General features: G+C 30.1%; 3 protein-coding genes across 4 annotated transcripts; 2 read left to right on the top strand and 1 right to left on the bottom strand.

The window, feature by feature from the left end:
• Positions 1-325: 325 nt before the first annotated feature.
• LOC148272604 (semaphorin-1A-like) lies at positions 326-8,197 on the top strand (the record flags this gene model as incomplete). Its single annotated transcript, XM_088239825.1, has 11 exons — positions 326-439; positions 1,121-1,388; positions 1,928-2,121; positions 2,237-2,378; positions 2,490-2,698; positions 2,970-3,115; positions 3,202-3,284; positions 3,377-3,620; positions 3,701-4,041; positions 4,939-5,128; positions 5,637-8,197. Coding segments are annotated over 11 exons (2,157 nt in total), but the record flags the coding sequence as incomplete, so codon positions are not given.
• On the bottom strand, positions 8,088-12,686 carry LOC148272605 (methyltransferase-like 26). Its single transcript, XM_088239830.1, has 2 exons — positions 12,295-12,686; positions 8,088-8,851 (listed from the first exon to the last, which is right to left on the bottom strand). Exons 1-2 carry the CDS (start codon positions 12,396-12,398, stop codon positions 8,209-8,211), a joined length of 747 nt encoding a protein of 248 aa, XP_088095956.1. The 5' UTR covers positions 12,399-12,686; the 3' UTR covers positions 8,088-8,208.
• A 1,237-nt stretch (positions 12,687-13,923) lies between these two features.
• LOC148272606 (guanylate kinase-like) lies at positions 13,924-22,734 on the top strand. 2 transcript variants are annotated; one of them, XM_088239828.1, is made up of 5 exons: positions 13,924-14,138; positions 14,225-14,492; positions 15,544-15,767; positions 16,260-16,367; positions 22,329-22,734. In XM_088239828.1, exons 2-5 carry the CDS (start codon positions 14,236-14,238, stop codon positions 22,385-22,387), a joined length of 648 nt encoding a protein of 215 aa, XP_088095954.1. In that variant the 5' UTR covers positions 13,924-14,138; positions 14,225-14,235; the 3' UTR covers positions 22,388-22,734. The 2 variants fall into 2 exon arrangements, with proteins under 2 accessions (XP_088095954.1, XP_088095955.1); XM_088239829.1 differs by lacking the exon at positions 22,329-22,734 and adding an exon at positions 19,265-19,418 and having other exon boundaries at positions 13,960-14,138.
• Positions 22,735-25,808: the final 3,074 nt, after the last annotated feature.

A 25,808-nucleotide genomic window follows, 5' to 3' on the forward strand; every position in this document is an offset into this window, starting at 1 on the left:
GTCACGATTCATATTTATTTATCCCTGGCCATTGAAATTTGTTTAGAATATTATCACGAATCTTGACGTCACAATAACCAAGGCCAAACAGGTTGCGTTTTTCTAGCAACGTATTTGTATTAAATTTCTTTTTTACATTTATGTTTGAAAACATTTCTCCACAATATCCGTATTGATTTAGAAAATACAATTAATTATTCTAAATAATGTTAGAATAAGTATAGATGTATAATTATGTTGTAAATATATATTAGACTTTGTTTTTCATAGAACTAAATAAAAATATGAAAAAATCCAATTCATATATTTTTATTGTTATTTGTAGTATGTGATATTTCCCGATTTAGACGAAACTAGATGCAGCACAGTAACAAATCCACCAAAAATCTTAGTAGTCCGTGGATCGAAGCAAGTTGGACAATATGTTGGGTGCATCCAGGTATCAAAAGGACCTATAGGATCTCTTCGTTTTACCAATCTTGGACGGCGGAAATAATTTCATAGATTTGCAGAAGCGTTTTTGTTATTCGTAAACCTACAGTGGAATCTGCATGTTTACTTTTGATGAACAATTATGATTTTTATGACTTTAGTTTCTAAAATAGATTTAAAATTGTATGCATTGTATTCACGGTTTGTAAATAAAACTTTTTGGTTTTTAACAAAAAATGAATATAATTCGTACAAATTTTGGTAATAGACTATCAAACTAAACCAAAAAACGTTTTTTAAATATTTTTATGTATAGTATTATGAGCGCTATGATTTTTTAACGTTTTGTAATTTTGAAATTCTCTTCGGTTAGTTTTGCTGATTGGTAAATTGGCTTCCCGTAAACCAGAAATCTATCATAACACTCTATTATTGTTTGATTCAGAAGAACTAGTGACGTTTAAAATATTTATATTTTTTTCGTACATTTTCAAGAAACTTCGCCATACAATTAAATGCTCTAATTTTTGCTGCGCGTAAGATTTTATTCTTTATATCCAATTTCCCGTAGCACTGAACTTCCTGATTGTAATTTTTTAAACATTTGCGCTTCAAACCAAATAAAATGAGCGATGGTCATGTCACGTTTTTTTACATATATTTAATATAATTTATAAATTGTTTTCAGAAAATCGAATGGCACTCAACGGGCGCGCATCGGGAGCTCTGCTCGCTCAAGGGCAAGTCTCTAGAGGTGGACTGCCAGAACTACATCCGTATAGCGGCACGGGCGCAGGACGGCAAGACGTTGGTCTGTGGCACCAACTCCTTTAAACCGCTGTGCCGCCACTATCACCCGCGCCTCCAGGACGGCAAGCTGCGGAAGCACGAGGAGTTCGAGGGCACGGGCCTGTGCCCTTACGACCCTGAGCATAATTCCACATCTATTTATACAAGTAAGCCTTGAACATAATTCCACATCCATTTATGCATGTAAGCCTCCGAACATTATTCCACATCCATTTATACAAGTAAGCTCCTGAGCATAATTCCACATCAATTTATACAAATAAGCCCCTGAACGTAATTCCACATCAATTTATAAATGAGCTTTGTGATCCTGAACATAATTCCACATCAATTTACAAATAAGCTTTGTGATCCTGAACATAATTACAAGAAAAGTTATGTCTGAAAATAATTCCACGTCAATGCGTACAAGTTCAACTTGAATAAAATTTAAGATCCATTTTACAATCTAGCTTCTAAACATTATCACACAAAAACATCAATGTATACCAGTTAGCTTATGATTCTGTACAATTAAGCTTGTGAACCTAAGCCTTATTCCATATAAATATTATAAGCATACTTTTTTCCCCAAACGTATTTGTAAAATTTAAATACTTGAGGTAAAAATAGAATAAAACAAAACTTACTTATTTCAACATGTTTGGAAAATAACTGTTATTGTACATTCTTATATTAATTTCAGATGGACGGCTTTATTCCGCAACTGTTGCGGACTTCTCCGGAACAGACCCTCTCATTTACAGGGGACCCCAACGAACTGAACACTACAACCTTAGACAGCTCAACAACCCAAACTTTGTTAACTCTGTGAGTTATGGGGATTATGTATTCTTCTTTTTCCGAGAGACAGCTGTCGAATACATGAACTGTGGAAAGGTGCGTTTACATCTTTTACTTTAGTTTCTTTCTTGGATGATTTTGCTGCTTTCAAAAATATGAAACCCATGTGGACATTTTGGTATATTTATAGTATTATAAAACTTGTTTTTAGGCAACATACTCACGTGTCGCAAGGGTTTGTTTAAATGACAAAGGAGGGCCTCATCAATTTGGGGATCGATGGACGACTTTCTTAAAATCTCGTCTGAACTGTTCAATTCCAGGAGAATATCCGTTTTATTTTGATGAAATACGTAAGTTTGATTTTTGATAACATAGCTCACATTTTCCTGTTTTAAATGAGCTATAATGAACTTCTATCAAATTTGAATTATTTATAATTTCTTATATTAAATTATTTTCAGAATCTACTACAGACATTGTATCGGGTGTTTATGGCAGTAGTGAAGCACAAAGTGAAATTATTTATGGAGTTCTCACTACTCCTGTAAATTCAATTGGCGGATCAGCAGTGTGTGCCTTTGCTATGCGAGATATTTTATCTGCTTTCAATGGTGGATTTAAAGCTCAAGAAACCATAAATGCTAATTGGTTACCAGTTGAAGAGGATAAGGTAAACCTAATTGTATTTACCATCTCAATTTTTTTTTCATTCTTGTGTAGCCATGTGTCAGAGTCTAGATCTGAAACATTCCTTTTCAAATTTGGTATGAATTCGAAAAACAATGTACTTTGTTTACTCTTTCCAAAAGTTCAGCTCATTCAGTTATTGTAGAAGTATTGTCAACTCAATATATCATTGAATAAAATAGGTTATACATGTTATGAATTGTACATTATTATTATTATTTGTTATTTTCAATTTTTATTTTTTATTTCAACAGATTCCTAGTCCAAGACCAGGTGATTGTGTTAAGGATAGCCGAACTTTACCTGATTCAACGGTAAATTTTATTAAGAGTCATTCTTTAATGGAACAAGCAGTTCCAGCTTTTCTCTCCAAGCCATTACTTGTGCGTGTCAGCCTACAGTAAGTTGTTTTTTTTATTATACTACTTTGATATATTATTTTATTTTTATGCCTAGGTAAGCTTATTTTTATTTTTTCTCTTTCAGATACAGATTAACCTCCATAGCCGTACATCCGCAAGTTTTAGCAATGAATGGTGCAAAGTTTGATGTTTTATACGTTGGGACAGGTAATGAAAAAGCTTATTTATATTGATAATTATTTTGATATTGCCTTTTTAGTTCATGGTCATTTATTTTATCAAATAATTTATTATTGTAGATGATGGAAGAGTCATTAAATTATTAAATGGAGCATCCGCTCTCGGAGACTTTGACAGTAGTGCAGATGAAGACACAAGAGCTCCTGTTGAAACAATTGTTGTTTCTGAAACGCAAGTTTTACCTGAGGGAACACCTGTAAAACAAATCCACGTAGCACTGGCAACAGATAAACTCATAGTTATTTCAAACGAAATCATTAAAACCATGTCTTTATATCACTGCAATAACATTTCATCTTGCAGGTTTGTTGATAAAAATAATTTATTTTGATTTCAAGCTCAACAATTTGAATGGTATTTAATATCTAATTTTCATATTGCAGACACTGCGTCACTTTACAAGATCCTCACTGTGCTTGGGATTCAAAAATGCAACAATGTGCATATGTTGGCGGAAGACAGTTTCCAAATGCTGATAGGTTCTTGCAAGACATTGAGAAAGGAGCATCTGAGATTTGCAATAAATTACCTTTCCCATCCAAGGAAGAGAGAGTGATCAAATCTCCTACACACGGGACCTTAGGTGGAACCTCCAAACACCCTACGCAAGTAGAAATCGACAAAAATAATGTTGATGACATGGATAATGAAGTCGTCATTGAATTAGTGAAAACAAATGATATTCCTAATTTTAATTCGGAGCCAAAACAAACACACGAAACAGGTAAATCATAATAATATTAATTATTTGCTTATTTATATAGCGCCCTTTTTGTGAAAAATCACCTCAAGGGCGTTTTACAATTGTATACTTAAACTTAAATTCTAACTAACCTAAACTGACATATTATTTTATTTTATTTCATTGGAAAGCCAACAGACATTTATACATTTATAAGAATCAATTATACCATAAATACATATCATAAAGTCCAATTAGAGGCTTCCATATAATATTGTTATTGTAAATGTTGTGTCATAAAAATTATACATAACATAAAATAACTAATCATACAAAACTTATAATATTACTAGAAATGTAAATGAATATTGGTCACACAGTTGCACATTACAATAAATAATACAACTATAGTTGACCATACAGTGTTCATTTATTATGTGCCTACATACAGAACTGCACATAACCTGCATAATATAGGCTGCGGATTCAAGGCGTAACATCATAACTTGAATTATTTTTGGAAATTTCACTTTTAAAGGAAGTTAAAGATATGTTATTAATATCAATACAATTTAATTTCTGATTACACATATGGCAGGTTCTATTTACAAATGAATTTTGAAAAGATTTAGTTTTACATTTAGAAATTTTAAAAAGAGATTGGTTTCTGGTCTGCGTTACTGGGACTCTAAAATTAATAAGTGACAGAATCTTAGGGCAATATATCATGTTATTCAAAAGAAGAAACCAGCACTTACCCTTTTATTGACCTGAGAATGAAGAGAAAGATCTGAATCTAAATGAACACCCAGTAGTTTAACATTCATAGTAGGGGTAAGGTCACAACCTGTGATTGCAATTGGAGTCATATATTGTTTCCAATTTCTACCATGCTTACTGATTTTTTTTTCTTGTATTTAATGTTTTTTTTTTTTACAGATTCATTAAAAGTTAATCGCCCAGAAAAGATGATATATACTGCTAATGCACTTCATATTGCCGTTGTGGCATCTTGTGTCGTGACACTTCTACTAGGATTCGTATTTGGTTATTTATTTTCCCGTCGATTTCGTCACCCTTTTTTGTCAGACACAACGCCCTTTCACGAACAACACAACCACCTCAACAGGTATGTATACTGTATGTGACATCTTATTTCCTTGAGGTTACCATGGAAAAAAAATTAAAAGCTTTTTTTAGTATATTTTATGGTTTCCCTGAATGGACATCTGAAGCGTAAATCTTACCTTCCTAATTTTTTATAATAAATGTTAATGACTACTAATGCAATGCCCTTTAAAACTTAAGATACACTTTTTAGGATTGTTTTTATCATTAGTATTAGTTAAAATTGTTGCTATGTATTACTTTCGATTTTTAACTCTTACTAATGATCAAACAATCTGGCCTTTGTGATTTTGCACAAAAATTGTGGTACTGTGAAAAGTTTGGGTTTTTCACTGTATTTGCCAAAATATATTTCCAATACTAGTTTTTCTCCATATAAAACAATATTCTGCCTTTAGGTAGTAACAATTTAATTTTTTTTGCACCACAACAGGCCAGGAGTCCCAATTACACCAAAAACACCCAGGCTTGAGAAAACAATATTCATTACTATCAATTTTCTTTTTCAGATTGACACCTTTGGAGACGCCTTTGAATGCCAACCATTCAGCATATTTGCCTCCACGAGCCAACAAAACTATCAACCTTGTAGTGAATGTTCCTGCTAAGCAGGATAATCTTCAACATGAATTGGGAAGTAAGGACCGCTCTCACGAATGCAAAAACTCTAATGAATCTCTTGATAAAGACATCAAAGGTGGAACTCTTCAAAAAGTAAAAAAAACGTACATATGAAACCACAACTAAAAATGGAATTTTCATTTTAAAGAGTTTTGAGGTACAAAAATGGTGATTTATTTGTACGAACTACGCATTGAAGGAAATAATGAAGAATAATTTGAAAGGATTTTCCATTTGTGGCTCTTAGAAAAAAGATGAGGAAACAAGTACCTTGTACGCTTTTTTTTATTTTGGAAAGATGACAATAATTATTTTTTTAAATAATTAAAATAGGAAATAATGGATCAACTACCATTGTCCCATAAAAATGGAAGCCTGCGTTGTAATGAAAATTGAATGTAATAATCGTGTTTTAATTTAGCGGTGCCTACAAAAACAGTTTTTTTTTACTTAAAGACACAATACCTACATAACTGTGAAATAAAGGGAACATTTATACAATTAAATATGAAAGTGGTTCAGTGTCTGATAAATGTAGGTGTTTATTATATTATGTAAAAAGTTGGCGATGTTATTTGCATGTTTCGTTTCATTCCAAACATTTAAGTATTAATTATCGCGATGCATTATAGTGAATGCATTGTAGACATATATGCCAAGTGATCCGCTTCCGTTTTTGTGAAGTTAATAAGGAGTAGAATAGAAAACTTTTATGTTTTAACAAACTTGAGTACATATGATAGTATGAACATGAACATTCATTATTTTTACACATGTGTGATGCTTTGAGTCTGAATATTTTTTTCACTTTTCTCCTCATACTCATTTTTAAGTGCGGCTATTTTAATAAGGCAATATCATGTTTGTAAAATATATCTTCATCCCAATGTAAATATTGAATTATGCGTTAACATAATAGTATCGGTTAAAATATATAACGTATAATTAGGTAACGGTATATCATTAAATTAAATACAAATTGTTATGTAGCTGTTTATTTACTACTTATATTAGAGAAAGCGATATAAATATTAGCGAGTAAGGAATAAATTGCTAGCAGAAGAGGTACACGAAGTAAAGAGGCGAAGTAAATTGTAAGGTGCCTTGTAGGCTGCCAGCCTTGTGCCTAATCTGTCATAAGAACGCTTCATCTGTCGAGGCTGGAATAGACTGTGAAAACAAATTATTTTTAAACATATATGTTATTATAGCTAAAATAGAAATCCATTGTTATTGCATTTGTCTGAAATTTTATTAATTGTGATTGTTGATTGCCTTCTTTATTGAAATTAATTTGCCTTTTATAGATGCAAAATCAAAATACTCAGCTAATATTATTATATATAAAATATTATATCAAAAAGCATGGCATTGCTCATAAGCATAATACATCCCACCGTTAGCTTATGGCATAGTTACTCGTCTCAGTTGAAAAACATTGTACATATTTCTCTAAAATATTCTGAATTAATAAAAGAGTATTTATTGACTGTAATATTGTATTTATATACCTATTTTAAAGTATTAAGCATTTTTTTTTTTTACTTTACAAACAAACGCTAATGTTCTTTTCCCATTTCATGTTCTTTAGATCATTTAATTCCTGCATTACTTTCCAAATGTTACTTTCTGCAGCTTTATTTGACCAACAATAAAACAATGTCTTCTGATATTTTATGAACACTACGGTAATATTATATTATGCCTTTTCTGAATATGTAAATATTGTTTATAAAGTTACTTTAAGTATTTTGTGCTCATAAGGATAAATAGAGAACATCCGTCCACTTGAAAACATAAATTTGAAAGTGGAACATTACATAAGAAATTTATATTTCAGAATGAATGAAACACTGGAGTTCTTATAAAATTGAAGCAAACCTTTGATTTAAATCAGTTTTTTTACTAAAATTCTAAATACTTACACATATATTTTTTATCTTTATCCAGAATGAGCACATTTTAATAAACATCAATATTTTATTATTTTTACCGATATGAACACTACACACATTCAGAGAACATTAAAAACTACATTTTTATCTATTAGCAACAATCATTATTACAGTGCATGTATAATATTTATGAAATACAATAATATTATTAATCTTTTATCAAACAAACATACATCCATAAAATACTCCAGTGTTTAAAAAAAATTATATTGGACATTCCAAAACTTTAAAAGTTTACCTTTCTCTCTCAAGAATTAGTACAAAGCCCAATGTAAATTCAGATCGATAATTTTAAGTTAGTAACTAGAATTTTATATTATTTCATAAATGTCATCCATCAAAAAATGAATATGAATTTACAATTTATTAAATTAAACACAGTTATTTTATCATGACCCATTACGATTTATATAAAATAGGTCCATAATGAAAATGTTTTTTATTATTATTTTGTGACCATGTCGAAAATATAATTGTTTAATAAATGATAAAAATTGAATCGAATTTATTCCTCATCCTTAATCCAAACAAGGCATTTATTATTAGATGGCATATCTACAATATCCTTCAGAGAAATGTTATTGAGGGAAGCGAGAGAGGTCAAATCTTGCACGTCTCTCAATCCCCAGCGAGGATCCCTAGTACGAAGAGATTCGTCAAAAGTTACATTACTCTCGGGTGTTATTTTCCCATCCATCGCATACGGCCCATAAGTGATCATCATTCCACTATCTTTCAGATATTTCCCTGCATTTGCAAACAGGCCTTTGGTACACTCGAGTGGTGAAATATGAATCATATTGGCGTTAAATATGATATCAATTGATTTCTCCTTAAAATTGTACATAGACAGATCCTTGCAGATGTCCACCAATATAGACATGTTAATATTTTGTGTGGGACATTCTTCGGCATATATATTTATACTGCCAAGTAAGTCGGCTTCATATTCTGATGGCTGAAATGTTACTTTAGGAAAGTGAGGAGCAAAATGAGCCACGTGTTGGCCCGACCCTGAGGACACTTCCAAAAAAAATAGGTTTTCGGAAGTCTTGGGAAAGTACTTGGTTATTTGATCTTTCAAAACTTGTAAAATGGGGTCTTTATTCCTGGAGGCCGCTGGATATATAAGTTTATTGGCATCATAGCTGAAAAAAACAATATAACTATATTACACACAAACTTTGTAAAAAAATATTGATGAACAAACCAGGTTACACGTTTCAAAAGAGATATTTTAATACACCTAGAGTGGTGGTTTTGAAACCAGAATTAGAAAAGGAATTGATGAGTTTTGAAGCATAAATATTTTCTAATTATTTATACTCAATAAAAAATGTTGATTTTCAAAAACTATCGTCTAACCTATGTGTAAACTTTATCTAACTATAAATATTACAACTAGTAATTTAGTGCAGAGATAGGGAAAAAAATAATTGAATCATTCCGTAGAACATAAACTGTTGAAAAAACAAAGACAAAGCTGTTTTCGAAGTCCTAGAAGAGGCTTTTCTAATAAATGCGATGCTGTTTTTCTAATTTGTAAAAACTATTCAGGAGGATCAAACGCATTTAGAAGTTGTTTGGTAATGCAAAATAAAATATTGAGATACTACTACACCACCGGCACTTTGATGAGATGGTAGATTCAAATCTGTTCTGCATTATACCTAATAATAAAATTTCATACCAGAAAGTTAAAAATCTTTTCAGCACTAAAGCCATAGTAAACAAAATATATTGCAAAAAAAGAGTAAAGTAATTGGGAGTAATGATGTTCTTAAGTCTTTCATTTTAAAAGCAGCAGTACAAGTATAAAAATATATTGTGACCTAACCATTCGCAAAACAAGCAGCCACTTATAATTTAATGTTGCCAGCATTAAAACCAGCTGTAGTTCTGATAACAACTGATTTCTACTATTTTTTAACTGACTGTAATAATATATTTTTTTTATTAAAATTATTTATTGACAATTCTTGATGGAATTCCATTGTAATGATGTAATAACTTATATTTACATATAAGTTATTAATTTAAAAATACTTGGTACACTTCCACTTATTTGTTTGACCAATTAGCGCTTTCACCCTCTAATGGGCATCTTCAGTTGTTATTCATATTCAGCTGTCATTTATCAGTGGTTATTCATTACAATAAAAAAATAAAACAACTTTGTTTAAAAAATAAAACAACTTTGAGTAAAAAATTAGTGGTTAAAAACAAAGTTGTTTTATTTATTTTATTATACATATTGCAATTTGGAAATCGCCTTCCTAAGAGAAATCCCAATGTCATGAAATATATCGACATCCGAGGCGATACGATTGAATAACACGATTGGTCTACCTACCGGCATAACCATTGGCCGGTTGGTTCTGCATAGTGGTGATAGAACAACCAGTGTTGCCTTTGCGGAAGATTATTATCAGGGACAAATAGACCGAATTCATTCATGTTTTGTCATCATTATCATCATGTGCACCTGATGGTGCATAGAGAACTGTGTTTGTGCACCAAACGCAGCGTATCTCAATTATCTTTTACATGAAGGTAATGTGAGGATCAGTCTTATGATTCAGATTCCAATGCAGAGACACTAAAATATGCGGTGTAAAACCACATTAAAGCATATTTTACACAGCCTTACTAGAGTTTGAACCCGGGACCTCAAGCATGGAAAGTGAATGCGCCAACCACTACACTACGAAACGGACTTGTCTCCATTCGTTTTATTTTCTAGGATTATTTGATAGTTGCCAGTCAAGTGGAAAACACTCGTCCAGGATTCTGAATCTATTTCACATACACAACTGTATTCTTAATCCGCCTGGACACGGAAAATAATGTTCAGTCTACTTTTACTCATTAAAATAATAATAATTTATTTTCTCTGTATCCTTCTAAGCATAACCAGCTTTACGAAACCTTTTTTTCTTCTAGCCGCAAACATATGTTTGATAAGTTACGGGCGCTGCAACATTATACTGATATGATAAAAAAAAACATTCATATGGAAAAAAAGAGTATTGGTTGAAACCCGTTTGAACGGGTTTCAACCAATACTACGGGTTTTTAAATTTTTTGAATCAATTCAAGATTAGGGCGCCGCCACTTGATAAATCAACTAATATTTTTTTTAAAAACTGAAACAGAACAATAATACTTATTGCATATCAGCATACCAGCCTAAAAAAGCCAGCATATTAGCTAAAACATCAACAACATGTGATAACAAAGTAAATTGTTTTGCTTAAATTACAAATTAATAAATCTAAAATTAAATTTATTTCTTTATATAATCATTTTGTAAAGTGCCCTCTATAAGTTATCCATAAAAATAACAGCGTATTTTCCTATTCGTTTTTTTTCATATCCGTATACTATACTGCTGGAGTCAGTTCGCAGCTTGTGATGATGATTTGTGCGTATCTTTATTTCCAAAAAAGAATGCAATGTTTTTTTTAAATGGCGTTCCTGATAATAAATGTGTTTCAGACCGCACATAAAAGCTTGGCGGGCCGCAGGTTGAGTATGGCTAATATAGACCGAGTATAAATTCAGGAATTCCTATTATATTTTTGAACATTTTTATTACAAATATCTACTAATTAAATTATTTTGACTGTATAATATTGTTGCCATGTGAGTATAATATAAGTAGATTTAGATTTGGGTCGTGGTCCTGTGGCTAGTGTTGCATACTCACGAATCAGAGGTCCGGGGTTCGAACCCCACTCTACCCCAACTTTATTCTTATTTTCTAATAGTGAGTAATTTTCAACTCGTTAAAATGGCCACAAAATCAAAATGTTTTAGTCAATAACGAGAATGCAAATATTTATTTTAAAATATACATATATATATATATAAATGGACTGTTCATTTAAATTAGTATTAGCAAATGCTTGCATTAAAACTTATTCAGTATTTACTTAAATCTGTGTAAAATATACATTCATGTTTAAAAATAGTTTATTTAGTTTCAACTACTTTATCGATATTTTTTCCACTGGTGACCAGGTTTCGTTTAGACGCCTTCGAAATTTATAAATAAAAGTGGTCAATGTTAAAAAAAAAAAAATTTCTTACTATAATTTATGCAGTTCCACCAAGAAATGTCAGTAGAGAAGAGAAACTCAATATTTTCATGAAAAAAATAAGTCTAGATGCAGTGCAATACCTTGTAAGCTATTTGGTAAAGAAAATAAATACCAACTTAAATATTATAAGCCTATAAAATAAAGTGTCTAAAAAATTTTTATAGAAAAAATTGTAAATATTTTTTAGTAGTTTAATGTATATTCAAATACAAACTTTTATTTTAAACTCTAAAAAAATCATGTGTATTTTGTTTCAGTGCTATCATAATATATCATATAACAAAAATTAATAAGGAATTAAAATAAAAAGACAGAGAAAGAAAACTAGGAAAATGAAAGACAACTTTAATAGGTATCAATAAATTTTCACCATGTACCTATATTGATTTTTCATTCAAACTGAACAGCTGTGAAATGAAAATTTTGTGTCTGCTTTATATTATTCATTATTTAAACTAATTCAAGAAGAAAAGGGCGGACAATAATACCTTGAATCAACATCACAAGTTGTCCCTCGGTTCTGTTGAACATTCGTCATTTTAACAATTCTTTTAATGCAAAACGTATGTTTTCGCGTAAACCTCCACAGCATAAAATATACGTTATACCGAAAGCGGAAAGTATTTCTATTTTGAAATTAAACTAAATAATCTACACAGAACTCAACACACTCAATCCGGTATTATTTATTTCAGTAAACACCTAACACTTGAGATTTTTTTGAATCGTAGTCATTTAAGCTGGGTACTTTTTCGATGCAGTTTAATTCAAGTTTAATGCAAATATTGCAAATGCAACGAAAGATGCAAGTTTGCCGATTTCAGGCAAGTTTCAGGTTTGCTAAGTTGGCGAGTACCTGATTTTGATAAGCTATTTTGACTTTTGACGTTTTAAAAACAAGGGTGCGTTCAAAAATTACAAAAATTCTCCAATCGACAATATCCCAGAACTTACTCACAGATCTAATTTTTCAGATACTACATTATGCATTGGTGCTGTTTTTTTTCATTTTCATTTATTTGATTTTACAATTTTTTAGTTATATTTTTGTCAGAAAAGCATAATATACTCTTCAGTTATAAAAAACGTTAATAACTTCATCAAAGTAATTATTTTTAATTTTGTGTTTAAATCTTTCGTTTGTTTACAGTTATGACGGTCATTGCTTTTTATCTAATTGTACGGCAATATGTATGATTTTTTTTTAAACTTAAGGGGCTTTTGAAAAAAAATACAAATCACGGCATTTGTTACAATCAACCCTATTCCTAAGGATGATTATAATTTTGTAAAAAAATACTGAATAAGATTAAATGCGTCAAGCAATTTTTGTATTTTCAGTATTAAATAAATGAAGAATAAAAGTAACCAGTGGCGCCAAATATTGGAGCTACAAAAAAAAATTGACAAACATATGGCTCAGTTCATTATTAGAACCAGCTACGTAAAACCACGGTAGGTACTTTAAACACTGCGTTTACTTTTCATTTGATCAACAGAAATCCAACAGTAATATTTTTCACCTCTTTTACTTCATTATAATGTTTTTCGTTTTATACTTTATTTTGAGCAAACTTTTTGGGTTTACATTTTATTCACCACTCAAAACAGGTCATTTTAATAATTTTATCTTCCGTTTTTACTTGTTCTTCCCGAATTTCTAATTTTTTTGGGTGTCTGTTATTATAATCGATTTCCTACGTATCCTTTCCCTTCCATTGTTTTTTCAGGGTCCTGCTTTTGGTATGCATTCAACATCATAGGAAGAAAACAATAGTTTCTCTGCACTTGGCTTGCTCTGAATATTTTTCTCACGTCGTAAGTAAATTGTAAAAAAGGGTTATTTCTTATGTTTAATACCCCAATTGTATTTTGAAGCATTTAGAATTCTGTTAGTTGGAATAATTAAAACACCTCTAAGAATCTTATTCATTTGATTCGTTATTTTTTGTTTCTTTTTCATTTTCATTTTTACTTATTTAGTTATTTTTTGATCAGATGATTTTATGTCAAGAAATCTCTAGGCTAACACTTCCTGAAAGGGCCGACATCATTTGATGAACACTACCCATTAGCCAGTGATAATTATTTCTACTTAAAATTGCTATGGTCTAATCATAATATAACTTATTTATGTGGTCTATGGTTGAAACAGAATTTTCGCCGCCGCGCCGCATGCGCTTGTACGCTTGTCACATTGCAGTTTTCCGTTTTTCTTAAGTGTGAAACTCGGCGTGCTACTAAACTAGCAAAATACACTACGTTTTACTTAAATAATATACGTTTACGTCATCTAATCTTATTCACTCAAAAATTTATTTACTGCAAAGAGGTATGTTGATAATTTATGATGATGATTTATTGTAATGAAAGACGGTTCAAGCTTTTATTTATTTTTTAAACGTCTTGAAATTTCAGCTTTTGCAGCCATGGTTCATCACGGTCCTCGCCCGCTGGTGCTCTGTGGCCCATCTGGCTCTGGGAAGAGCACGCTTCTTAAGCAGCTAATGGACGAGTTTCCCGATAAGTTTGGCTTCAGCGTGTCTCATACAACTAGAAATCCAAGACCCGGCGAGAAAAATGGAGTGCACTATCATTTCACAGATGTCTCATCCATGAAAGATGCTATTGCCAAAGGAGAATTCATCGAGACTGCACAATTCAGTGGCAACATGTATGGTACAAGGTATACAATAACTAAATCATATTATTTGTGTCCCAATTTTAATATTGGACTGTTGATTCACTTGGAATGGTGCCAAAGTTCATTCTCCTCATATTTATTATTGCAAGAATAAATGCTTTGTAAGGCCTAAGCTAATAAAGGAATCTGTTAAAGTAAATAATATATTTGTCCACACACACACTCCTGTAGTTATATTTTAATGTGTTTGTGTGTTAGTTGTTGGTGGCATGTCATGTTTGTGTGTTTTTTTAACACCACTGTATTGACCTGTTTACGTTCTATTTATACTCTAGGAGTATGCAGTAAATATGAGCACATGTATACATATATAAGAACATATATAATTTAATTTATGTTTGATGTTTTGTTTACACTCTTGGTGGACTGTTTTCAGTTGAAGAATAACGTAAATTCACACTAAATTAGATTTAATAATTATAAACTGTTTGTTTTTAGTATCCTTTCTGTCTTGGTTAGCATGTTTTCCGGGGTAGAAATAAAGCTTTTAAAAAAATATTTAGATCTTTCGCCCTGGACCTTATATTACTAGCCGAATCTCTTTTGTGTAGTTGTCCCATCTATCTTACAAGGCAGTCAATGTCTGTATTTGAAATAGATAACATTGGGTTCAGAATTAAACTTTTTATCAAGAACAACATTTATAAATTGCCTTAAGGCAATATGCCCACCCTTATATGTATATAAATTGTATATGTATATAAAGTATTCAATAAATAAACATTTAAATCGCAGTCATATTGTATATTAACTAAAAAAAGTTTAAAACCGGTGCCATTCAGTTAAATTTGTGTTGTGGAAAAAGGAGGTTGTCGAAAAATCATTTAAGATTTTCGAAATAATATTCATAAATAGGGAAATAATTAAAATAAATAAAAAAAAATTTAAATAAGTATTTGTGTTAGAATTTATGATTTAATTTGCATCAAAGTATTTTTCATTTACGTTAAAATGAGGCTTTAAAAAATTTTATTCCGTCAGTTATGAAAAGATGAAACTATATTTTTGTATGTTATTTTTTTTTTCCTTTTAGTAAACAAGCTGTGGATGAAGTCCGTCGCTCTGGAAAGATTTGTATACTGGATATTGAGATTGAGGGCGTGAAGCAAGTAAAGCAGACTGACTTGGATCCCGTGTATGTATTTGTAAAGCCACCATCCTTAGAAGAGCTGGAACGTCGCTTGAGGGGCAGGAATACTGAAACAGAGGAATCGCTGCAAAAAAGGTTGACTACAGCTCGTAAAGAAATGGAATATGGTAAAATTTTTTGCTTCTGCGATATGCATTTCATATACATCAAAAAAAATATATGCTTAGGAAGACTTCAAAATTTTATATTGTTTCAAACCAAATTTTAACAGGCTACACCTGGAGGGCAGTACATAATCTAGATATATTTCTTTACCAACAAAAAACAAATATTATTTTGATTGTAATGTGTTTTTTTCTTCTTTTAAATAAGTTTTTTTTTATGTCTTTGAATAATTTGATCAATATCTGGTAATTCAAACATGTGTGTAAACTTTTCTGCTATCTTTTACATAACAGATTATCTATTGAATTGTTATGACCCTTTGTTAGTTTGTTTTTTATTGCATCATTAAACATTTTCATGACCCATATTTTAATTTTTTTTCTTTGCAGAGTTCTTATGTTTAGTAATTTCATGTAAAAATTCATATATTCACATTTTTGTATTAGTTCACTTCAACTTATAACTCATAATTGTTTTATTAATTCGTCTCATAGGAGAAACGCCTGGAAACTTTCACGTTACAATTGAAAATGATAACGTCGAAAAAGCTTATGGTCAACTACGCGATTTTGTTCGAAGACAGATGGAACAAGATATTCAAGGTAAGTTATACTAACCACTGTATAAATTCTCCTTGGAGGTAATGAAAGTAAAGTTGAAACATTTTATGGAAGCCCAAAGAGATATGGTGTCACTAAAATTTGTATTATGTCCTGAATTAAAATTAAAATTAGGCATTCTAACACTATTTCTATTCTACCTAAAGTTAAATTTATAAGCCAAACAATGCTGTTGATATAAATTTAATGCATTATTAGACGTTTCACAAGTTAACTTATAAATAAATTACTTTACAATACATTTCTACCAAGAACTTTCACTAACAAACTTGAAAGGATCTGTTTATTACTTTTAAATGAAATATATTTTTATTTCAAATGTGTACACTTTACAATAGTGTTTTGATATTGTTCTAGAAGAATACTATTATAATAGAAATGTTGTTATATAACTCGGAGACGGGTTGTGGTCCTAAGGGTAGTGACGCAGGCAGGATGTCCGAGGTTCAAATCCTGCCTTACCACAACTTGCTTCCCATTTTGAAAGAAAATGGCCTAAAAAATTATAACATTTTGCAAACTGGAGAATGAAAATATATATTTTTTTCAATAAAAAAGTTAAACATTAAAAAATTATTTATGCATTTAAAATCATTAAAATGTCATTTGATGAACATACATTTTATCATCATTCGGTTAATTTTATGGCTAATCAGATTGCCACGTAATATGACATACATAACATATTTATATTGAGTGATCTTATATCAACCAAAAGCCAACTTTTCCTTATTTGCTTATTGATTTAGTGAATTGAAACATCATACCTTTTTATGCTTAAAAACCAATGTATATATACATAGATTGTTTTGTTTGATAAATTCCCTACCATGCAACTAATTCCGCTTATTTAATTTTTATATTATTTAGCTACAAATTAATATAACAGACATAGCATGCATCCGATAAAATGTCTTAACTCAAAAAAATCTGATCTTAAAAAATTTACATAATTCTAGCTTCACAATGTATAGCTGTATGACCCACATACACTTACACTTATTTGAACACCGCCATTCTCAAACAGTGTCATATTTTAACTTTTCTCTTAATGACTATAGAGATTTTATTTTTAAATTTAACTAAATTTAGCATTTTTTGAGACAAATTTAAATATATATGAAGCATCAGATTACTTTAAAAGAAAAACAAAAAAAAACCTCATTAAAAATATGTACATGGTTTTAAGACATGTTAATTGAGTTGGCTTTCCTGGAAATTCTGCTTTTCTTTCTTGGATTTAAAAAAAAAAATATTTTCCTTCTTCTCTTTGTGTATTTCACCTTTGTTTTCTTCAAATTAACATCTTAAATTTTATCTACAAATTTAGATCTTCAAATTGAAAAAATCTATATTTGAAAAGAATTACGTAAGTGGATAAAAACAAACCACATAAAAATGTTAAATAATTTTCATGTTCATAATGTTTTTTGACGAGTTATATTCAGTCATAACTAACTTTTTATTTTCACTTTCTGGTACATAATATCAGGTTAGGGATAAAGTAATTTCATATTTTTCGCTTAATTCAATGCTTTATTAAAAGTGTTAATATTTGCATATTTGACTATCATCTGATATTTGATAATCTGATTTAAGTCAAATATGCGCCGTTCTGTTCGATAACTTGTTGCCCATGAGATTCCAACTTCATAATTCTTCTCTCGTAGAGAGCCCTTGTCCCTATTGGCAAAAAACTCGGACAACCGATTTTCACAGGACTCTATTAAGGCCAAATTTGTACCCCCAAGAGCGTTGGCCATAGACAGGAACAGGTAGTAGTCACTTGGTGCCAGGTCCGCACTATAGGTTAGATGCATAAGAACTTCCCATTCCAGCTCCCGGAGCTTTGGGAGCAGCTCATAGTAGAGTATTCCCTGCCAATCTCACCAAACACACGATCTCTCGCTTGGCATTGTTGTAAGTGACCCACTTTTTATCACCAGTCACCATCTGCTTCAGAAATGGGTTGATTTTGTTGCGATTCAGTAGTGATTCGCAGATGGAAATTTGGTCCATGAGGTTTTTTGCGTCGGCTCATATGGAACATTGAGCTTTTTTTTAATCCAGCCTTCTGCAAATGGTTCAAAACAGTTTTATGATCAATATTCAACTCCTGGGCGATGCTACGACTGCTAACATGATGGACTATCTCGATATTTTCCTTAATTTTATCGACATTTTCGATGACAGGCCTGCCAGAGCGTGGTGCATCATTCACCTCCACTACACCAGAACGAAATCGTTCGAACCACTGTTGTGCAGCACGAACCGAAAGAGTATTGGCCCCATATACATGGCAAATTTTTTTTGAGCGCTTTCTATGCGTTTTTGCCTTTCAGGTAGTAAAAATGTAAAATATGACAAATTTCTTCCTTTGATACCTCCATACTTGACGCACGATAGTTCACGACTGAATTGACCAAGCGCAATACTGTCAAAGAAGCATTTGTATTATACACTCACACCTTTACAACGCCGTATCGTATGATCCGATGTGACCAATAATGAACGAGGTATACTTAGTTGGAGAAAAAAGAGCGCAAAATACGAAATGACTTTTTCCCTAACCTGATATATTGCCTATAAACAATACGGTGAGTACAATAAGTAACTCAATTTATGTGATTAAGCATTCTGTGTTTAATTTGTGGCTTAATTAATTTTCCTTTTACCTTTGTTGATGTTATGTTGAGTAAATAAAGATTAACATGCAATCCATAACTCAAGACACATAACCATTTAGTTGTTGACATTGAAATTTCCATATATTGGTATTATTGATCAAAATTACCATGTTCAGTTACTTTGTATGTTTGATGGAATGTTTTTCAACCTACTAACAAAAAAAATATGATTTATGCCTTATGTCTCCCCAGATGGTCCGGCCTCAGAATAAGATCCATGGTCTCACAATGGTGAAATAACCCGCATGTGGTCCCTACAACCTAACATGATTTAACACCTAGAGTACAACCTCCGTATTATACCTATTATATGTTAGCATAATAAAATCTTGTCCTAGTATTATCCTACTGTTGAGATTTTTTAGTGGAATATGTTGTCTAATGATTCATCATATTATGCCAATCCTAAAGCAAGGTAAATGTATGTTAAGGATTTTTTTTATACATTCTACTGACCAAATTACTTATTGATTTTTATAAAATAAAATGTCTGTTTTCAGATATTATAACATATTTTTTGCATTAAAAAATCCTTTTTACCCATATTAACTTTGTATAGTACCGAGATGTAATCTTAAAATAAGTTTCATTAAATAATTTAACATAAATTTCAATATTTGTATGATAAACTTACTTTATTACAACATACAATTGATGATTTAGTTGTGACTTCATCTGATTTAACAGTACTTTACTTCATATAAAACACATTATTGTGAGATTATATTATTACCAAGTAATTTATTTATATATGTATTTGATGTTTTATAACAAAACTTGTCTCCAAAACATATAAAAATAATAATACTAAATAATTTCCGGCAGAATTATTTAAATGTACGTACGTACTAGATACCATATATTGTTTATTATAACAGTAGGTACCTGAATTTTTTTTGTTATATTCTCTGTACATAGAACTTCTTAGAGCTTGTCTGGACAAGGTCTTAGAGCTCGTCCAGAAGGGACGAATTTGTCGCAAAACGTTTCGCTCGAATTCATTGGCGTATTAGCGACATACTAGGTGCCAATACATCGCGTCCACAAGCATTGCGCAAATTCAAAATATGCGCGTAAATTGCGTGCACTCTGCCAGACTCTCGACTTGCACTTGATTCGCGATTACGTATTACGCGCGAGAGAATCGCGGTGAATTCGCCCTTTCTGGACAAGCTCTTAGCTTCCAGTCCTTTTTTTTTGTTAATCCACATAGTCCTAAAATTTGATACTGCGATTCAATTGCTTATACTTTAATTGAATTAGTTTGACTACCCAAGTTATTTATGTTTACTACTTATTTTAAGATAAATATGCATTATTATAAATCTCATATTTTTAAATATACAATATTTTATATACACATATTTAATCAATAATCAATTCTACATTTATATTAATGTGCTCATTTTAACTTGTCTGCAATTACTTAACAAAACATATTTTTTTAGTATACAAACATTCCTTCCTTTGCCTTGTGTGGCAATTATTTTCTATTTTTGTAAAATGAATCTGACTCGTTTTATTTTGGAAGTTCTTGATGTGTAAATATTGATTTCTAATCAGTCATGAAAATGTTTTTTATCATATATAGTAAGTCAAATTTAACCCATACCATAAAATAAGCGCCAGATTGTAAAGTGATAAAAAACCTTATATTTATTTATATAATATAATATACAAATTATGTTACCCCGAACTGACACCTGAAGTGTTAGACTGATTTTACCTTCATAAAAGTAATGAATCATGTTTCGTTTCAATTGTTGCATCCTTCATTCGGCGTGGATATAAGTAAATCATTATTACAAATAATATTGAGGAGTCATTTTACATAATTAGGACTAAATTAAATAAAAAATGGGTGCGAAATAAACACTTTTTCGTTCAGCTCTATATATGTGTTTTTGCTACCTAATAAATAATTGTATTTTTTAATGAGATTCGTAAAATAATACGCATTTAAAACAATTTTCACACCATTATTTGTGCATGATATTTTATCTGTTATTCATTTATTCTCCCTTTGCATATACAATCACTTTCATAAACTATTTTTCAAATAATTACTAAAACTTGTGCATCAAATACTAATTAATGGAAATTATAGTGTCCTAATAATGTTTAATTATTAATATCTAAAAAACTAACAACATTTACATTATTACGCTATACATTGCTTTATTTTACCGTCACATGCTTGCCTTTATTGAATTTTTCATATAAAATTGTAAGTTTTACATATTCTTTTTGTCTTACTTATCTATTGCAATAAATATATTTTATAGAAATAATTGTTAGTGTTGTCATTGTTGAAAGGCCGAAATACTATTAATAAATTGTTCAAGTTAATCTGTTATAGTTCGTTATTATTGCGGTATTACAATGTTACAGTAGTTTCTCATCAAATTTATTTCCAAAATGGACTTGCCAGAAAGTATAATTCTTCCGAACCTGGGTGTTGTTTTAAACCTGTAGTTGTTATAAATATAAACTTCGCTCGTATTACTAGTTTTATAATATACAAAACCTGCAATAACCTAGTTCTGTGCAAACATTGCATAATAATATGATTTAAGACCTTAGTATCAAAGTGGAAATTTTAAATTTAAAAAAATTATATTTGTAATTTTCCATGTTAAATAATACAACTACGTATTGCTTAAGTAATTTTACACATATTAAATACGTAGTTATATTATTTAACAAAAAATTTTATTTAAATTTTGTCTAAGGATGATTTTAATTTCTAGAAAAACAATATTCGATCAACACCCCCTTACTTAATATTTGTGGTTTTGGAATCGTTTACATAATTCAGATCCTAAAATATATTTTCATTTAATTTTTAAAAAGTTTAAATTGACACTCATTGGAATGAATGGGTACCAAAAGTTTTTTTAGCATGAACACTGAAAATAATAATCAACCTAGGCATGCAGTTTAAAAAAAAAAAATGTGTGCTTCGGTATTGATCAATAAAGAAAATCATTCAAATCATTGAAAACCCTGTCTGATTTCCTTTATCAGTATTGTTTTATGTATGAAATAGTACTTCAATAAAATTCATTTATCATCACGTTCTTAGTGTTTTTTTTTATTAATATTTAGTATTCTATGAAATTCCTAAAAATGCATGATCTAAAAAGTTTTTTTATTTTTTTACATACATGGCCATAATTACCCCAAAACGGGACCCATTCTGAAATGAAATAAAAATAGTTAATATAAATCTTTATTTATTTTCTGTTGGTTTTAGCTATATGCAGTCCAGTTATGCTGATGTCCCCATCAAATCTATCAATGATTCTGGTGTAATCTGAAATTGTATTCTATAAAATTTTTAATATGTTTACTTGGTATTTTATATACTTCTTTTAGTATGTAAACTGATCTACAGCCATGTTTGTATTTCAACAAAGAAAACTATCACTCTGAATTTGGTAATACAACAATATAAGAACATGTTTTTCTTAATATTTTAATCATTAACTTTGTGGTCAAACATTTTACTAAATGTTATTAAATATTTGTATGTAACCACTTATTAACTTTTCTATGTCTAACGGTTTCGAGACGTACCCATTTCTTTGTCAGGACACCAATTAAACCAACATGCAAAACCCACTACACATTCACCATAGTTGTTGCACAAAAATATAAAACCAACACGACTTGCATTTTAATAAGCACATGCACTGATTAGGTTATGAAAATATTTTATGTTTTGGAAGAAATAGTTTATTTAAATATTTAAAAAAAGGAGGGCGTGAGTTTAATAGGTATAGGGTGACCATTACAATGGAACGACCTATAATGGGCTATATTGAAAGGTTGTTTGATTATTGATCAAAGTAACTTTTTTTTTAAAGATTTTGTAATGTGAAATATTAGATTTTACTTTACGTAAATACTATTTCCACAAATTTTTACCAAATAATATCAAACTAGTTTTTTATGCAAATAACAATATGGGTAAATTATTGCTTAGTAATAAAGACAAAAATAGTTATTTAAATAATTCAGGTGTTTACCAATTAAAATGCAATTCTTGTCCTTCAGTTTATTTCGGAAGAATATCAAGAAATTTTGATATTAGTGTTAAAGAACACATGAGGTGTGTTCACAATAACAATTTCTCCTAATTTGCAAATCACCTAATCAATTTTAATCATGACTTTAAGAAGTTAAAATCTTACTTATAAAAAACAAAGAATATAGAAATATTTCACATTAGGAAAGCTTTAAAAAATTATGTTACTTTGATCAATAATCAAACAACATTTCAATATAGCCCATTATACGATGTTACATGGTTAGCTAGGCATTTATAATTAAGTAGTTTTAGTTTTTTTATTGTTATATTAGTATAGAACTACGTATGCTTTAAAAGATAAAAAATCTCCATCTCAGAAAAGGCTAAGCCATGTTAGATGGAGACTATCCTAAACAGAGAACACTTTGTTTTCATTTTCTGTTCACTAGTTTTATATAGATTCCCTGTTATTAAATATGTTGACTTATTTTATGCAATAAATTTATAAAACAAATAAACGAATAAAACGGTCACCCTTTACCTATTAAACTCAAACCCCTCCCTTTTCTTTACAACTATTTCTCCCACAACATAAAATATTTTCATAACCTAATCAGTGCATGTGCTTATTAAAATGCTTGTTGTGTTGGTTTTTATATTTTTGTGCAACAACTATGGTGAAGGTGTATAGTGGGTTATGCATGTTGGTTTAATTGGTGTCCTGGTAAAGGGACGGGTACGTCTCGAAACCGGTAGACATAGAAAAGTCGGTAAGTGGTCGTATACAAATATTTAATAACATTGAAGATGTTTTTATGCTAAAATAGTCTATATTACTACAATATTAAAAAATGTTTTTTTTTTTAACATGTTGTATCCAACTTCTCCGTATCAAGTATAATTTTGATTAGCATATTTTTATTACAAACTCTCAAAAATGATTACTAAAGAATTACTACCAAGTATTAAGGCTCTTTACAAAATGTAAAAATATTTCTAATTTAATGCACTTGCAAATTATCGGATTAAATTATTCCAATATAATGTTTTAAACAACCATTGAATTAGTATTTTATTCCTTTGTAATGATTTTAGAAAGCTACTTGTAGAAATAAAACTCACTGATCTAACTTTTGAGAGTGCTTTGTAATGTAGATATGGATGTCTAGTATATTATGTATATGTAATTGTTCTTAATAAATGTATTAACTTACAAATGTATAAGCGTGTTATAGAAAATGATATATATTCAGAAACTTGCAAATAATATACGTAGATATTTATATACATGTGTTATTCGAATATATGCTTATTGTCTTTTAATTTGCTTCATTAAATTTATTAATGCATAATAGGTTCTGCATTGTCCAAATAAAGGGTTACCGGTTAAATATTTAATTTTTTGAAAAATCAGCAAATGTAGACTTTGTTTATCATCATCAAAAATATATTTATAATATTATTTGAAGCAACGTGTATTTGTAAAGAAATAAAAAATGACATGTATTACATTATATTTCTATGCTAGGATTTTACAAACATACTTTGGGGATCTTGTCCCCAATAAATTGGATATGTCTCAGTTGTACCAAATAATGATAATAATTTCCTGACAGAAATAAAATGATTTGATGCAAGGTCTTAAGTAATTTACGAGGGTATTATTTTTTATAATATATTTTTATGTATGCTTATTTTTTAATTTTGTGATAATATGAAAATTGTATGTAATTTTATTCATTAAGTTTGCAATCATATCTCTATTATTAAGCTAATGCATTTATGTTACACCAATCTCATAATCGTATATATGTTAACATACAATTTAAAAATTCCATATTTAGAATATCAGCAATGGAAATTCGAAATATTGTTGGTATAATACGACCATAGAATTAAGAATAGTCCAGAAGGAGCGTAGAATCATATTTGAATACATCGGACTATGTCCAAAAATCCCCCCACTTTGCCCCACTTTCGCCGCGCGCATCGTGAAGTCGCCGCGTAATGTTGCCTGATGGGAAAAAATATAATCACAACACAAATGTAAGGTAAAAAAAGCAATTTGTTATTTTCTCAAAAATTTCATTGCACGCGGAAACATTGATTGAGACAACAGAGTAGATAAGTAAAGAGACATTTAATAAGAGTAATTGAATCAATGAACTTTAAACTTAAAATATAAAACAAGTTTTGTTTGACATATATTGGATATTTTATTATATCATGTTAAATAATATTTGATGTTTTAAAGATAATGTCAGTCAAATATTCACCACGGCGTTGTTTAATCCGAGGTCCAATTTTCATTAGTTCTCTCATTAGATAAGCAAAGTAGGGTAAAAAAATTACTACCCTGGCAACACTAACGAAATGTCCATTTTGTTTTCTTCGACAATCTGACAGATGAAAAAATAATTCCATTTTTAAGTAGTGCATTTGCTACTTACACATGCATTTGCTAATTACACATGAAATGTGATCCCATCCTGTTTCTTTAAGATCCCAGCAGTATTTCTACACTTTAAAACGACACAACACGGCATAGTTGAATTAAAATCGGGAGTTGCGTACTGAGCGACATCTACAAAAAAACTAATGGGTCAAAACCACTATTTGAGGAGTAGTTTAGTCGCCTTCTGTTTGATGCGCGTATATGGTTTCTGGACTATTCTTAATTCTATGTATACGACATTTCTATGT

This window comes from Micrasema longulum, unplaced genomic scaffold, assembly GCF_059751315.1.
Source record: "Micrasema longulum isolate JH-2025_06_02 unplaced genomic scaffold, ASM5975131v1 h1tg002277l, whole genome shotgun sequence".
Classification (NCBI taxonomy): domain Eukaryota; kingdom Metazoa; phylum Arthropoda; class Insecta; order Trichoptera; family Brachycentridae; genus Micrasema; species Micrasema longulum.

Coding starts and splice junctions, on each gene's coding strand:
- LOC148272605 (XM_088239830.1), bottom strand. CDS start 12,398: ATGCTGTGGAGGTTTACGCGAAAACATACGTTTTGCATTAAAAGAATT. Junction 8,852..12,294: donor ACTTGTGATGTTGATTCAAG/GTATTATTGTCC, acceptor TGTTTTTTTCAG/CTATGATGCCAATAAACTTA.
- LOC148272606 (XM_088239828.1), top strand. CDS start 14,236: ATGGTTCATCACGGTCCTCGCCCGCTGGTGCTCTGTGGCCCATCTGGC. Junction 14,493..15,543: donor GGCAACATGTATGGTACAAG/GTATACAATAAC, acceptor TTTTCCTTTTAG/TAAACAAGCTGTGGATGAAG. Junction 16,368..22,328: donor GATGGAACAAGATATTCAAG/GTAAGTTATACT, acceptor TGTTGGTTTTAG/CTATATGCAGTCCAGTTATG.